The sequence below is a fragment of the Ceratotherium simum genome, chromosome 23 (genome assembly GCF_057802395.1).
Source record: "Ceratotherium simum simum isolate JZ-2026a chromosome 23, ASM5780239v1, whole genome shotgun sequence".
Classification (NCBI taxonomy): Eukaryota; Metazoa; Chordata; class Mammalia; order Perissodactyla; family Rhinocerotidae; genus Ceratotherium; species Ceratotherium simum.
Window position 1 is genome coordinate 46,856,824 of NC_141922.1, and position 15,355 is coordinate 46,872,178.

The 15,355-nt window shown below is 38.9% G+C and overlaps 1 protein-coding gene across 2 annotated transcripts in view; it reads right to left on the reverse strand.

The window, feature by feature from the left end:
- NECAB1 (N-terminal EF-hand calcium binding protein 1) overlaps window positions 1–15,355 on the reverse strand; it is a 167,466-nt gene that overhangs the window by 29,633 nt on the left and 122,478 nt on the right. For both annotated transcript variants that reach the window (XM_004431156.3, XM_087447690.1), the window contains 2 exons: window positions 5,249–5,385; window positions 127–248 (listed from right to left, as the gene is read on the reverse strand). In XM_004431156.3, the coding sequence (XP_004431213.1) occupies window positions 127–248; window positions 5,249–5,385 (259 nt within the window). The remainder of the gene's footprint in view (window positions 1–126; window positions 249–5,248; window positions 5,386–15,355) is intronic.

A 15,355-nucleotide genomic window follows, 5' to 3' on the forward strand; every position in this document is an offset into this window, starting at 1 on the left:
ACGTATTTGGCATAAGTAAAGCATTCCATTACTATTGTTGTTGTAGCTGCTTTTTTAAAAAATAAGTCAATGTGAAAATACACATCAAGTCGACTCTGAAGAAGAACAATGACAAAGCTGCCTTACCTGGAGCGCTTACAGTGAACTGAGGGCTGTTGGGGGAGAAGCTGTTGTGTCTCTGGACGCGGCGACTTGACCGTTTTCCAGGCCACTGGATTGACAGGACTTCCGGCTTGGTTGGCCCTTGCCTTGAACAACAGAGACAACATTTAACCCCAACGTCAGGGCTTCAGTCTCTTGCCTCAAGGAACAGATCTTCAAGCATCGGTCATAACGATTTTCTGATCATGAAATGAAAATTTATGAGAGGTACTGCTTGCCAACGTGCCTTGGGGTGAGACTTGTATTATTTTTTGTAATGGGCTCTTGGTCTGTTCTATCAACGTGCAAACTCATGTCCTTGTTCTGAGAATTATTTCTCTGACAATTTCTCTCCTTTATTCTCTTTCTGGAATTACTACTTTTCAAACATTGGACCTCTTGGACTTGCCCTATAGTTTTCTTATTTTTTCTTTCCTATTTTTCATCTCTTTGTGGAAATGTCATCACATTTTTATCTCTAAACCTTCCTTGGAGGCTTTCATGACTGCAATCATAATTTCCAAGAGCTCTTTTGTGTGCTTTGAATATTCTTCTTTTGAAACAAAAAATAGCATTCTGTCCTTAATTCATAAATGCAATATCTTCTCTTAGCTGTCTGAGGGTATCTGATGATTTCTTTTGGAAGTTTTCTTCTGCTCTCTGGTTTGTTTCTTTTCAGCTTCTTTTCTTGTATTTGATTTGTTCTCTTGGTTGTCCCAGCCTGTTTCAGAGGAAGGAACTACAGGATGATTGGAATCTGTGTGTGTGACGGTGACTGTCCCACACACTGGCAGCCTCCACTGTAGAGTGGCCTGGCTAGGCCTGTTCACTGGGGGACACAGACTCTTAGTACCTTCAAGTCTTTTCCCTTGGACTGATGAGATCCCTCAGAGATGCATCCCCCCACTGGAGGGTAGGAGGCTGGCTGTCAGTGCTCTGGGAGAAAAGCATGCTGAGGGGGTTTCCAATCTCACTGTTCAGCATGGAGACTTTCACTTGACACCTCATTTTTCAGTCTCATGCCCTGACCCCCACTTGTGCCAGTGTATATCTGGTCTCTTTCTCCAGAGAGCACACTTCTAGGCTTCTTCAAGGACTGGGGAGCGGCAGTCACTACACAGCACTGGGTGGAGCTTTCGACAGCACGTCAGCCCCGCTTCCACCCCCACTACCAGCTGCACGTGGCGAGGCCAGTTCTTGAGGCTGTCCGGGGTTCTGTGAGACCAACCGCATTGCATCTCGGCTCCTTACACTGCCTGCTCCCATTTCAGCTTTCTCAGATCTTCCAAGTCAGTTACCATTAGATTCACCTTCTTTCCATATTCCAAATTTCTGTCCTTTCAGCTCTTCTATCCTTTTTCATCTTTGTGGGTTTATAACTCCTTTTTTGTCCAGGCACTTTTAATGCCATTTTTTGAAGCAATTAGGGAGGCAACAAAAGAAATCATATATGTTTACTCTCCAATCTTTAACTAGATCTCCCTACAGATTTTCCTATGGCGTAAAAAAAATATATCCATTGTTTAGCAGCTTCGGTGGTCCTAGGAGTAGGTGATTAGAGCAGTCTTTCTCTATGTTCAAGCTGAGGGAATGAAAACTGCCTGAACTTTTATAATCACTTGTAGGTGAAATTAAAGCCTTTCCTTACTTCTGTAACAACCAGCAAAAGGAGAAAAATAACTTCCAAGTCCAGAAGGAATCAGTCATCTCTCTGGATAAAGAAGAACTTTGGAAAATAGAGCAAACTTGAAGATTCCATTATAAAAAAGAAATTCACATGTAATTAAATGTGTTCCCAGAAATCTGGCTTTTGAGGAAGAGGCTTATGTAAGAGGACAGGAGTCCCCTAGAGAGAAACTTCTGTATAATGTAACGATTCTTCTTGTCATTGGCCATTAGGTACTTTCAAAGGACATAGAATTAAAGGGCTCCTGTTTCACCAGTTTGCAAAGGCAGATACAAAGAGTGTTGCAGAACGCCATCTGAAAACCTCACCTCTGTGGCATTCCAGCTGTAAGCATCCCTTCTCTCTGAAATTGCCATTTTCACATGAATAGACACAGACATTTTGCCCAACATGGCATGTCTAACTCATTACTGCAGGATGAATGAAACTTTGTAATTACTCCCTGGGGGCTGATAGCTAGAATAGATGACTTCTCAAAATTCGCTATATTCCAAGGAGTCTTTGTATCCCTAGGTTTTACAAATATTAACCCCCAAAGTAATATTGATGCTGAAGAGGAAGAAAATTATTATAACCCTGGGATTTTTAAAGATATCTGCTGGTTGCAACCCTTAACTGTGCAGGGCATCATGAAATCTTCTTTATGATATAATAAACTGATGAATTTTTTGATACACTAATTTGACCTCTCCTCTCTGAGCTTGTTCTCCTCTTCCCTACATCTTTACTACAAACCCATTGGGAGACTAATTTCCTTTAAACCTCATTTTCGGGTTATTTCTCTTTTATTTACAACATTCAATGACAATCTCTGATAGTATTAAATGTAAATGCAGCTATCTAGCTTTTAAGACCTTTCTTAATCCCAGATGCCAAGTAAGTTGGTGTCCTCACTGTCCCAGGCCCTCATCCACTGCTCCTTTATAGGGTTCCCTTTACCTGGACTTCCTTTTCATTCATCAGTTTCATATATTTAACAGGTGATTGTGCCGGGTAGAGGGAAACAAGGCAAAGCCCCTGCCATCTAGAAACTCAAAGTCTAATGGGGGAAATAAACAAGAAAGAGGCTGAGATTATAAGTAGAGTACCAAGGGAGTACACAATGATGGAGTGGGAGGTATAAAATCCTGTTTTGAGAGCAGTGAAGGCTTCCCAGAGAAAGAGCTGTCCAAACAGTGACCAAACAAACTAGGAGGAGTTAGCCAGATGAGAAAAGATGGGTAATATGGGAGGGGTGAGGACACCTATCCCTTCAGGGCGAATATCATTTTCATTATATTCTGTCATTAAATCCACCCTAAAGTTCAAGTTCAAGTCTTGTCTTCCCATGAGGCTTCTTTACTAGTCTCTTGTTTGGTATCATGGAAAAGGGACAGCCATCTTTCCCCTCTCTTCTCTCCACTGTGAGGCCGGGGGCTCTCCTCAACTTTGGTTTCTGGTGGTCAGTTGATAGGAAGACAGAGACTTGGGAGAGGAGACAGTCCCTGTAGGCTTGGGCCTAATTCACATGCTTCAGTCGGAGTCACCAGAGACTTCACATTGGATAGTAAGGGCAAAACCTATAGTGGAACCTTGTTTTCTATTTGCTTGTTTGTGTACTTTTTCTAGCAACTTCCCCAGGAGGCGTACCAATGATTTGCGGTGGGATCTGAGCATCGCTGGGGGCCTCAGTCAAATACTATATGATAGCACTACCCAAACTGACTTCAGACTGTATATTTCCTGCTCTTCCAAGCTGTTTTTGAGCTAGAAATCTAAAAATAAGAGATTCATTAGTCCTCTAGCATCTTTCTACTTTCCTTAAACTTTGTATTATCACACTCCTTCTCATTAAACACAGCTGCTGTGCAGCTGTTGGCAGCGGTCATTAAAGTTCAAGGCTAGCCTGTGGCCTGACACAAAGAATGGTTGTTCATTACACATTCGTTACATGGTGGCGAATGTAGAACGCAAGCTTGCAGGAGGTGACTATAGAAACAATCCAAAGTGCAGGCGAAGAAGGGGAGCAGAGCACCTTTTCAAGCTTCTGCTCAGGTGGCAAAAGACTAATTCTAAAAAGAGAGAATCTATTTTATGTCAAGAAAATCTAAACAAAAGAAACAACAAAACAGGCCTTATTGTCTCATTAGGAACATGAAATCGATGTCATTGTGCTTCAAGACATTCAGCTATCTTCTGCTCAAACCTGCGGAGTTGGGGTGCTGCTTTTCTAAAGCTAATTGTTACACTTTGCCATTTGATATGGTATCACCCAATGCAGTGAAATAGGAAGTTTATAATGTGAAAACACCACACACATTCACTGAAGAGCACACACCCATCGGCTGCACAAGCTCATTAGATCTGAGATTACAGGCTTTTTTGTTAGAATTTGGTGGCGCTCACTCATTTTGACATTGCAAATACATGGCTGAAAATTCCACTGTCTTTTTGAGATGTCATAATAATTATGTATCCAGTAATTTGTTTAGAAAAATCAGCCCTACAGAGTAGTCTATTATCAGACTGTTCAAAAAACTTACTGTGTGGTTTTTCCCTAATTTAAAATGCAACAGTTAGATAAGTCGTATCTATAGGTTCAAAGTTAACACATGCAAAAATATGTTGCATAAAGCACGAGTTTTGCCAAGCCCTTCTCTACCTTGCAAGGTATAAACAATGACGACTCAAGAAAGTACCAACTGTTGGTTGGAATTATTTTGATGTCTGCTTTACATATTTCTAATTCAGGTTTCTCTTTAGCGTTAAGTGCCTTTATTTATATAACTATTATAATACCACTTATCTTCTCAGTGATGTCAATTGGTAGTTTTGAAATCTTTTCCCATCATTCACTTTTCCCTTAAATACTTAGGCTTATTGAATTCTCAAGGTCCCCGCTATATCCAGGTTCACTTAGCCTATAAGGCTCTTTCCCTCCATTTCCACATTTTCAAATTATACTCATTAGCAAGATGAGCTCAAATATTACCAGGACACTCTATGAAGTTGTCTTTCATCTCTCTATCCATATTTAATCTTTTACTCCTTTGAAATCCCTTGGCAATTTATTTCCTCTGCTCTGTGGTATTTACCACTTTGTACCTTGCATTATAGTTTTAGTGTTCATGTCTTATTTATGTAATAGACTTTAGCCTCCTCAAGGATTGGGACTTTATAAAGTATATTTTACATTATCACAGTGTCTTTTAAAGTGTTCTCCATCCACTAAATTCTCAATTAAAATTTGTTGAATAAAAAAGAAAAAGTAGAATGGTCTATTTTAGAGGCAAATATAAGGCAAGCACCCAGTGGAGGTCCCTGCCATTCTATTTAAATCTATTAATTCTCATTTTTAGTTTTCACTAAAGTATGACGCTTCTCAAAGGGTCTTGCATAAACAGTCACTAAAGAGATATTACATGAAAACATTTAACTTGCCTTTCTTGACGGGTTTGCTCCTCAGTAGTTTCCATAGCACATTCCAGAGAATTCTGGAGAGACTGTAGCTGATTCAAGGTCTCCTTCAATAAAAATCGAGTTACAAATTGCTCCAAATTGGAGGCCTCTTGGTAGTCCTAAGTATGACAAAACAAATGCAATTAGAAGTATGGGGAGGGAAAAATAGCCAGGGATAGTTTTTTCCCCACGTACCCATCAATCTCAGTTTAATCCTCAAGAAAGAGAGACAAAGAGGAGAGAAGACATGTTGGGCCCTGGAGGCTGGGGCAGAGCTCTATCCACCTCCCAGAATTTGAATAAAAGAGGTACAGAAACACCTGGAATATCTCATCTCCCACTGCACCTGCCTCAAGATTAGGAAAAAGGACAAAATCCAGCAAAATTATGGAATAGACATCTGTAGAAAAAGAAAAAATCTTATCTGGAAAAATGGTTGGAATGTGACTAACTCAGAGTTTGTTATATGTTTCATTTAAATGATGACCATGCCCTCCTATATTTTCTCTACTACCAGCTAAAGGCAGTCACGTTTCAGCAATTGGCTTAATTCCCTCTTGATGTCTTTATTACGCCGATCTGCATTATGCTGAAGCCAAAGGAAATTACATGATGTTATCTCAAAATTTAGAAAATGTTAGGCTTGGAATATTTAAACGGTTTACTAAATCTGCTTCTGTCCTTCCCTCAGGAACTCTACCTGATGCTCACTGTATCTAACTTCTAGGACAACACCTCAGCCAGAGAAGCACCATTCGTTCAACAGCCCTAGGTCTACAGGGAGATCAGCACACGCCTAACAGCTACACTTGCCGAGCTTTGTCTAGGTGGACAGGTGGGCTGAGGATGGTGCTACCTGCTGCTCCTGTCCTCTAAAGTCTCAAGGAGAAGCAACAAAGAAAGGGAACCAGCTTGGCACAGAGGGACAGCGCCAGGACCACTCTTTCAGGTCATGGGACCAGCCAGCTAAACCTGATACCTAGAGTCTCCAGTGAGCTCCGTAGACATAAGTTCAGCGAAGGAAAAGACTTCTTTGGCTCTATCCCTAAACAAAATGATTTTTTCATGGTTGAAAATACAAAACTGAAAGGAGTGATGGGGACAAGATAGTGCCAGGAGACACAATGTGCTGGGGAACTTGAGGGCATGGTTGTAAACCCAAACAAATAAGATTTAGTTGTTTAACCTTTCTGGGTCTCAGCTTTCTCACTTACAAATCAGACCAAGTAACTCTGGCATACATTCCAACTCAAAAATATTCTGTGCTTCTATCAACTCTAAATTGGGAAATACTGGACTTGTGGCCTCCTGATATAAATTACTTTGGAATTTTTCTCCTGTTAGTAGAACAACCTAATGTCATATAAACCTCATTTCTTTCCTAATTTGAAATCATAAAAGGTTTCACTCATCAGTCTCTTTTTAACCATTCTTTGCAGGTGAACAAAACAGGAAATTTTCTTATCATCGTCTTATTTAAAAATTAAAAATTTTAATGTCTTTAAACTCCACCTAACAAACTAACCATAAAACAAACCATTACATGCTTATAATGACCACATGAGGATTTTTGGTGAGTTAATTCAAGGTCTAAGAAATATACAAAATATTTAATTTGATCAAATTGCTTGCTATTCAGTGGTAACAAAAGCTTCAAAAAATTATTTCTCAATGTGTTTTTTAAAAGTGAGTAAAGCCAAAATCACTAACTATCAGGGAAATGCAAATCAAAACTACAATGAGATATCACCTCACGCCCGTCAGAATGGCTATAATTAACAAGACAGGAAACAACATGTGTTGGAGAGGATGTGGAGAAAAGGGAACTCTCATACACTGCTGGTGGGAGTGCAAACTGGTGCAGCCACTATGGAAAACAGTATGGAGATTCCTCAAAATTCAAGGATAGAACTACCATATGATCCAGCCATCCCACTGCTGGGTATTTATCCAAAGAACTTGAAAACACCAATTTGTAAAGGTACATGAACCCCTGTGTTCATTGCAGCGTTATTCACAATAGCCAAGACTTGGAAGCAACCTAAGTGCCCATCAAGGGACGAATGGATAAAGAAGATGTGGTATACATACACAATGGAATACTACTCAGCCATAAGAAACGATGAAATCCAGCCATTTGTGACAACATGGATGGACATTGAGGGTATTATGCAAAGTGAAATAAGTCAGAGGGAGAAGGTCAAATACCGTATGATTTCCTTCATTAAGTAGTAGATAATAACAACAATAAACAAACACATAGGGACAGAGATTGGATTGGTGGTTACCAGAGGGGAAGGGGGGAGGGAGGAGGGTGAAAGGGATAATTTGGTACATGTGTGTGGTGATGGGTTGTAATTAGTATTTGGGTGGTGAACATGATGTAATCTATGCAGAAATAGAAGTACAATGATGTACACCAGAAATTTTTACAATGTTATAAACCAATGTTACTGCAATAAACAAAAAATTTAAAAAAAAAAGTGAGTAAAGCTTTTGAGATGAAAAGAAAATGTAATGATAGAAAAAGAGGTGTGCTTGATCTGTTCCCCATAGTTATGCCATTTTGCTAAAGCATATTTTTAAAATAAAATTTATTAAAATGATGAGAAGACGTAATTGTAGTCAGAGATCATGCCAATTATAACTGCATCTCAGTATACACTGCAAGTAATCTAAAGCAAATGATAAAAGTTTTATACCTATTTGTAGACAGCATGGACAAGTATAGGAAGCATGTATTTACTGAGCAACGCAGCATTGTGTTGGCCTTATTCTTTTCTCATTTGTCATGTCCTAACTACAGAAAGGAGATGTTTTTCTTCTTGGAGTTATCCAATTTCAACAGTGGTCACTGTGGTTAGCTTTCAGCTTCTTAGACACAAAGGCCATGTCTTATACTTCTATATGCCTCGTGGTACCCGGAGCAGATACTCATTCAATACTCGATTATTTGCAGATCAGCTCCTAACTCTAAGAATTTATTGTGTTTGCTATTGTAGTCTTACATATAAAGATATAACGGTGATGTCAGAGTTAGATATTTATGTTAAATCAGACAACTGGCTACTCCATCGTTGTACTATTGCAGCAAATCAAGAAACTGTGATTACGCTGAGACTCATCTCTCACTCTGATACGAGTGTGCTGTCCTCACTGGTGACTTTCCAGGTGACAGGAAGAGATGGCGCGACCCAGTTGGTACACTTGACAGAAGCGTTGATGACTTGACATTGAGAGGGGTAGGGTGTGGGTTTAAGGCTTTAGGGGATTAAGTTTCTTGAGTCAATTACGGAGATGTGCTGTTCTGAGCTGCTCTTTGACAATAAGGAGAGAAAAGCACTTGTTCTCCTGCATTCCTATTGACTCTTCTCTGCTCACAGCATCGTCTGTGGACAGCCTCTCCTCCCCTGAACCACCACTTCTCTTCTCGGGATCAGGCACACTTCCTTTCCCTCCCCTGTGTTCCTGTAACACCTTTTCCCTGCCTGGGGGATAGAATTTATCCTTTTATTTTGTAATCTGTTGTTTACTTGTCTATCTCCCCCATCCTACGCCAGCTCTTTAAAGGCAGAGAATATGTCTTAATCATCTCTGCCTCCAGAATGCCCAGGACAAAGCCTGGCTCATAGCAGCTGCCCCATAAATGCTTAAAGAGTATGTGAGCAGCAGGGGGCCACCTGGAGCCTCAGGCACTATTGGGCGTGTCTGAGCTCTGGGACCTGCCCTCCCTCTCCCCAGCCCTAGCTGCCTCTCCCTGCATCTGGCCCTTGCTGGTGGCAGATGCTGCCATCCAGCGTGCCCAGTCATATGGTCTCTGCAATAAAGGGAAATACAGCTTTGTTCTTAACAGATTGTTTGTCGTTATTTCATTTTCTGGAACATTTGTTAGTCTTCTTCCCTTCCCTTATCCTGAATCCCAAGGTTTAGGACTGTAGACCCAGGTGGCATAGATCCAATCTCTCTTTCCTTCTCTCAGATCTGCAGCAGATGTTCCTTTGGAAGGCAGTGGCAAAAGAAGCAGATGGAAAATTAAATAGATAACAAGCTGGAAAATGTCAAAGCCTGGCCCTTTTTATTCTCAACAAATGTGTTGGTTGTGAAGGTACAAAAAGGGATCTTTACATATTGAACTCCCAGAAGATTGGTACTATGTTGGTTTAAGGCATATGCTCCTTTGAGCAAAGCCCAGCATTTGACAGACTGGCAGAAAGAACTTCTATTGGTCTAATAAAGCAGTAAAAAAAAAAAAAAAAAAAAATGTACGAATGGTACCTGATATCCAGATTCTGCTTTTTTCCAAACAAAGTTTAGTCCTTTATGTCTACTAGAAAGGATATGGGCAAAAGAAGGCTAACACTATGTTTCTCAGATCCCAAAAGCGTTCATTCAAGTCTTTTATAATTGGCAGTTAAATTAATCATTAAGTGGAAATTGTTAACCAAGCAGCATTAATATTTCCATTTGTGCTTTTGGAAAGCCAGAATGTAAACATTTCAATCCACATATTTCCTTTGTGTGGAGTTTGAACACGGCTAGGATTCATTCAAGTAAAAAACCTACGATTAGAAGAATAGTGCTTTGAAAATCAGGTTTCTTAGGGAACTGCCTAAGCATCTTAATTGTCAGATCATTTCTCAGAAAGTGAGCTCTTGCCCAACTGGGTGATGGAAGAGTGGAGATCTTAGCTATTAACCCACTATGAATCATCTGAGTTAATTAGGAAAATCAGAGCATCAGTCTTCCCTGTTTGTATTTGCCCTATTTGAAAATTAATCAATTCAGTGACATGCAGTCTCAGTGTCTCCTTGTTTATGAGATCAGGCACAACCACATTTAGCAGGAGGTACTGCTTCTGACTGGCTTTTGATCTAAGCCCCTGTAGCTCTTTCCGTTCTTGTGTGAGACATCTGTGCCGGCTTCTATAACAGGAAAATGTGCACTTTTACAAAGATAAAATTGGCTTTTTCTACTCTCCCTAAAACTGTTACTTTTTTTTTAATGCTAACTGGCTTAGACTATATTATCTATATCCTATTTTTTGAAACATTCTTAGGCTTTTATTTTAAATGACACTTTTTTTTTTTTAACTGAGAGAACACTATACCAAGTTCAAGCCTTAAAAAATAAAAAAATAATAAAGAACTGATCTTTAATTAAGAATCTTAAAAATGGACTGAGGTTAATTCCAGATAGGTCTTTGGAAATCTTAGACGGCAAAACAAGAGATTAAAATATTTTCAAATTGCAGGCTCCCAAAGATTAATGGAATGGTAGATTTGCAGGTTAGTGAAAGAGGAAACAAGGCTCTAATTTTAGAATAAAATGTTATTAAATAAACAATAAATTTAACTAAGTTCTATGCCCTATCAACTAGATATTCTGTAGTTTGAAAGGAGAAAATATTTTAGAGATGAGTTATATTATTTAAGACCTTTACATTGACAAACTCCACTGTAAAGGGCTCATCCTGGACTTTAAGATTTATTTAAAGATTTAAATCTCAAATAAATAAATCTTAGAGATTTGAATCTTAAATAAAGATTCTTTTTTTGTGTGATGAAGATTAGCCCTGAGCTAACGTCCATTGCCAATCTTCCTCTATTTTTTATGTGGGACGCCTGCCACAGCATGGCTTGATGAGCAGTGCATAGGTCCATGCCCAGGATCCAGACCGGCGAACCCCGGGCCACTGAAGCGGAGTGTGCACACTTAACCACTACATCACTGGGCCGGCTCCTTAAATAAAGATTCTTGAATGTCTTTGTCCAAAGAATAATCCCATTCTACTGAGAAGTAATCCTCTTCAAACAAGCAGAATTTCAGGAAAATACATATGAGTATGAAGATGGGGACATATAAAGAGTCAGCCCAAATTTGGAGATTAACAGCTAACTAGATTAATAATACAATAATAAACAAGATTAATCTGAGATGAAGACTCGGATTACATTTATCCACATCTAAAACATAGTGTGGTGATTAGAATCTGGGTTTGAAGATAGTTACACTTAAGTTCTAACTAGTGATCGTGCCACTCAACAGTGTGAACCTGGGAAAGTATTCAGCCTAAGTCCCTATTTCCTTAACTGTGGATAAGAATAGTATTAATCTCATAAGCTTGTTGTGAGGATTAAATGAAACATAGCATGTAAAGCACACAGTATGGTGTCTAGCTTATAGTTTTTGATAAACTTTTATCACTGCTATCAACCCACTGAAGGAAGGATACTGCAAAGTGTAATAGACAGATCATTGGCTCAAAATTCACAAGACCTAGGTTTAAATGTTAATGATAATAGTCCACTTCAGAATTACTGCTAGAATAAATATATGGTTGGTGCTTGGTATGTAGCAGGCTCTCCACAAATATTAATTTTTCAGAGTTCTTTCTACATATATTTTCTGCTGCACATCTGCTGCCTTGCTTATTCAAAAATGTATAACTTTTGGGGCTGGCCCTGTGGCATAATGGTTAAGTTCACGTGTTCTGCTTTGGTGGCCTGGGGTTCGCAGGTTAGGATGCCAGGTGCAGACCTGTGTACCACTTATCAAGCCATGCCATGGCAGGTGTCCCACATATAAAGTGGAGGAAGATGAGAACAGATGTTAGCCCAGGGCCAATCTTCCTCAGCAAAAAGAGGAGGATTGGCAGCAGATGTTAGCTCAAGGCTAGTCTTCCTCACACACACACACAAAAAAGTATTACTTTTACATACATATTTGTTACCATATTGAAGTTGTGACCCATGGAATTCAGTTTTTGAGGAGTGTCAAGTTAAAAATGTAGAGTTCAACCCCAAAATAAAAAAAGTATTTCTATTCTTGACTTGTTTCTCATCCAGGATAGTACATGGGATCCAATTGATAGATCTAGACAACACTCCTTTCATTCCCCTTTATCTCCTCTGAATTCTGTCAGCCATATCCTCTTCCACAGCATTTCATTTTCTAGAATCTCTTCAAAATTCTTTCTCAGTTTCTAATCTGATTTTATTCTCCTTTCCTTTTTTCTCTCAGATCTTACTATGTATATTGGCTAAGATTTCTTCCCTTCTTCTCAAGCCTCCCTGAGTCTGGTTCTATTCATCTAAACCCTTCCCTGATTCTGTATCACAGAAGTGTAGAAACTATAAAAATAATAACAGGAGGATTTCTGAAAAATGGCCATACTGGTGGCATAGTTTTTGAAACTCCTGGAATCCTCACATGAAGTCAGATAGAGCAAATAGAGAAAAACAACAACAAACTCCATAGACAACAAATACAACAAAACTAGATTTCAAGGTATTATCATGAATCTCAAATTACGAGTAGGTAAAGACGAAATCACCAACAGCCACAAGGTCTGCACTGCATAGTATCACTGGATGTACAGGAAGAAACAAAGGGAAGCAATGGGATATGTGACAGACCTGAGGACAAGAAAACTCCAAAATAACCAACAAATATTCACTAGAAAGGACAATTGGCTAACTTGAGAACATCAGTTAAAGCTGAGAGGAGTTTTATCCAAAAGTGAGTGAGCATAAAAATCCTAGTAAAGCATAAAGGGGCTGGAACTGTGTAACCCCTGTGAATTCTTGAAATCAATTAGCCAAGATAGTATGCTAGAAGGGCCCCACACTGAAGACAAACTGCTTGGAGTCAAATCAAAACTGTGACCCTCTGACAGGGTCACAGAGATAAAGGAAAGACAATTAAATAAAAGTAGGGGAGAGAAACAGAGCCAGGGAATCTAAAAAGGAAAGCCACTAAATTTTTCAGTACTACAAGACAACTACCTAAGAGGGAGCTCTTTGAAGTTAGCAAAACTATTTTGAACACAGCGTTCTTGGGAAAATTAGTGTTTTTTAAAATGAGCAATAGACAATTATTAAGGTTAAATTCTATTTAATGTTAGTATAAGAAAAAGGAAAATAACATTCTGCAGACAGTGAAAGCACACCATGAGGACAAGCCCACAAAACAGATCAAAAGTATGACCAAGTATTTAAAAATGAGTTGAAAGACATTAAGAAAAATATTGAAGAAATGAAACAACATAAATCTGAGTTAGACTAACTCAGAAACAAGCTAATAGAATCCAGAAATGAATTAGAAATAGAAGAAAAAATATCATTTCAGAAATGAAGTCTAAATTAAAAGGAACATGAAAACAAACATAACAGGCAATACTTTAATATATAGAAACGAGAAGGAGGTAATGTTTAAAAATAAAAAGAAAATAAGGAAAAGATAGAAAAAGAATTTAAGAGGAAGTGACAAATATTGTAGATAGCAAAGAAGATCCAACATACTTATAATAGAGTTCCTAAAGAATAAGTTTAGAAATCAACAAAGGACAGAACAAATACTGGAATCTATTATTCAAGAATGCTTTGCTGAAAGAAAAAGACTTGAAATTAGATATTGAAAGCATACCACATATCTAAGAATATCAACTTAGAACAAACACATCAAGACATTTTAGTAAAATTAGTGGAATTCTTGGTGTACTTAGACATAAAGAGCAAATGATTTATGGGGTTAAAAAAAAATCTAGATTATCATGAGACTTTCTAAAAGCAACACTTTTATACCAGAAGAAAGTAGAGGAACATATTTAAGATATTCAAAATAAGAAAATGAGGGGCCGGCCCGGTGGCATAGTGGTTAAGTTTGAGTGCTCTGCTTCGACGGCCCGGGGTTCGCAGGTTTGGATCCCGGGTGCGGACCAACGCACCACTCATCAAGCCATGCTATGGCAGTGTCCCATATAAAGCAGAGGAAGATGGGCATGGATATTAGCCCAGAGCCAATCTTCCTCAGCAAAAAGAAAAAAAAAAAAGAGGAAGATTGGCAACAAATGTTAGCTCAGGGCTAATCTTCCTCGGAAAAAAAAAAAAAGAAAGAAAGTGAAAAGAAATTGAAGCCAGGATTTTACATCAGGAAAAATTGACTTCTAAATATAAAGGGCACAGAAAAATTGTCAACATGCAAAAACTCAAGTTATATTGTTCCCATGAGCTCTTCCTGAGGAATCGACTAGAGAATGAGCTTCAGACAGCCAAAATGACTACAGGGTGTTCAACACAAAGACTGATGATGTAGGCCAGGTACTGGCAGACTTTTTTTTGTAGAGGCCTCCATGGTAAATATTTTAGACTTTGTGAACCAAGAGGCCACATCCCCTGCCATTGTATCATGGAAGCAGCCATAGATAATTCCTAAATGAATGATTCTGGCTGTGTTCATAGACCATATAAAACAACAGTTGGAAGAATTTGGCCCATGGCTGGAGTTTTCCAATCTCTATCGATGCATTGAGCATCAAAGGCTGCCAACACCAAAAAGAGAGAAAACCAGACAGTACGTGATTCCTGATGAGATAACACACTGCCAGGTATAGTCTTGCCAAATGAAACTCTGGATTCAGCTGACAATTTGCAGAATAACAGAGTTCAGAAGATCAAGCTGAACTGTACCATGAGAAGGCAATCAGCAAAGTCTAGACCATGAACACCTCTCTAAAGCATTGCACGGTAACTTGTAAATTAAAAGTGATGTAACAGGCATAAAAATGGGCACAACTAAACTATAGTTTCTAGGGATGTACATTTGTGTGACGAAAACGTAATAAAATGCAAGGAAGTGATTACTAGAGGGATCAGATTGGTTATTATCTTCAGGAGAGAGAGGAGATTATACTGGGACAGGCACATGGAAGGTCTGGGGTGGCTGGCAGGTTTGGTTTCTTGATCTGGGTAGTAGTCTAAACAGTGTTTTCCTATAATCATTCAATTCCACATTTGATTTGTATGGCTTTTCTTCTTTTCACTTTATTTTAGGAGGAAAAGGTTAAGATATGTATAGGAACCAGCCTGGTAGAGATATACTATCCTCATGTGTTTGAGAGGTCGTGGGAGTAGATGGATCTGGGCTGTAAAATACAGTACTCTTTGGCAGGCAGTAGGACTAGAAAATCTGTAAACACTTCCAAATTAGTAATTTTTATCACCTCTCGTATTCTATCTCAATTGCTAGCCAGCATTTTTCTAGAGCATAACACAGAACCAAATGTTAAGTTTTTCAGTATAAAGAGCACAG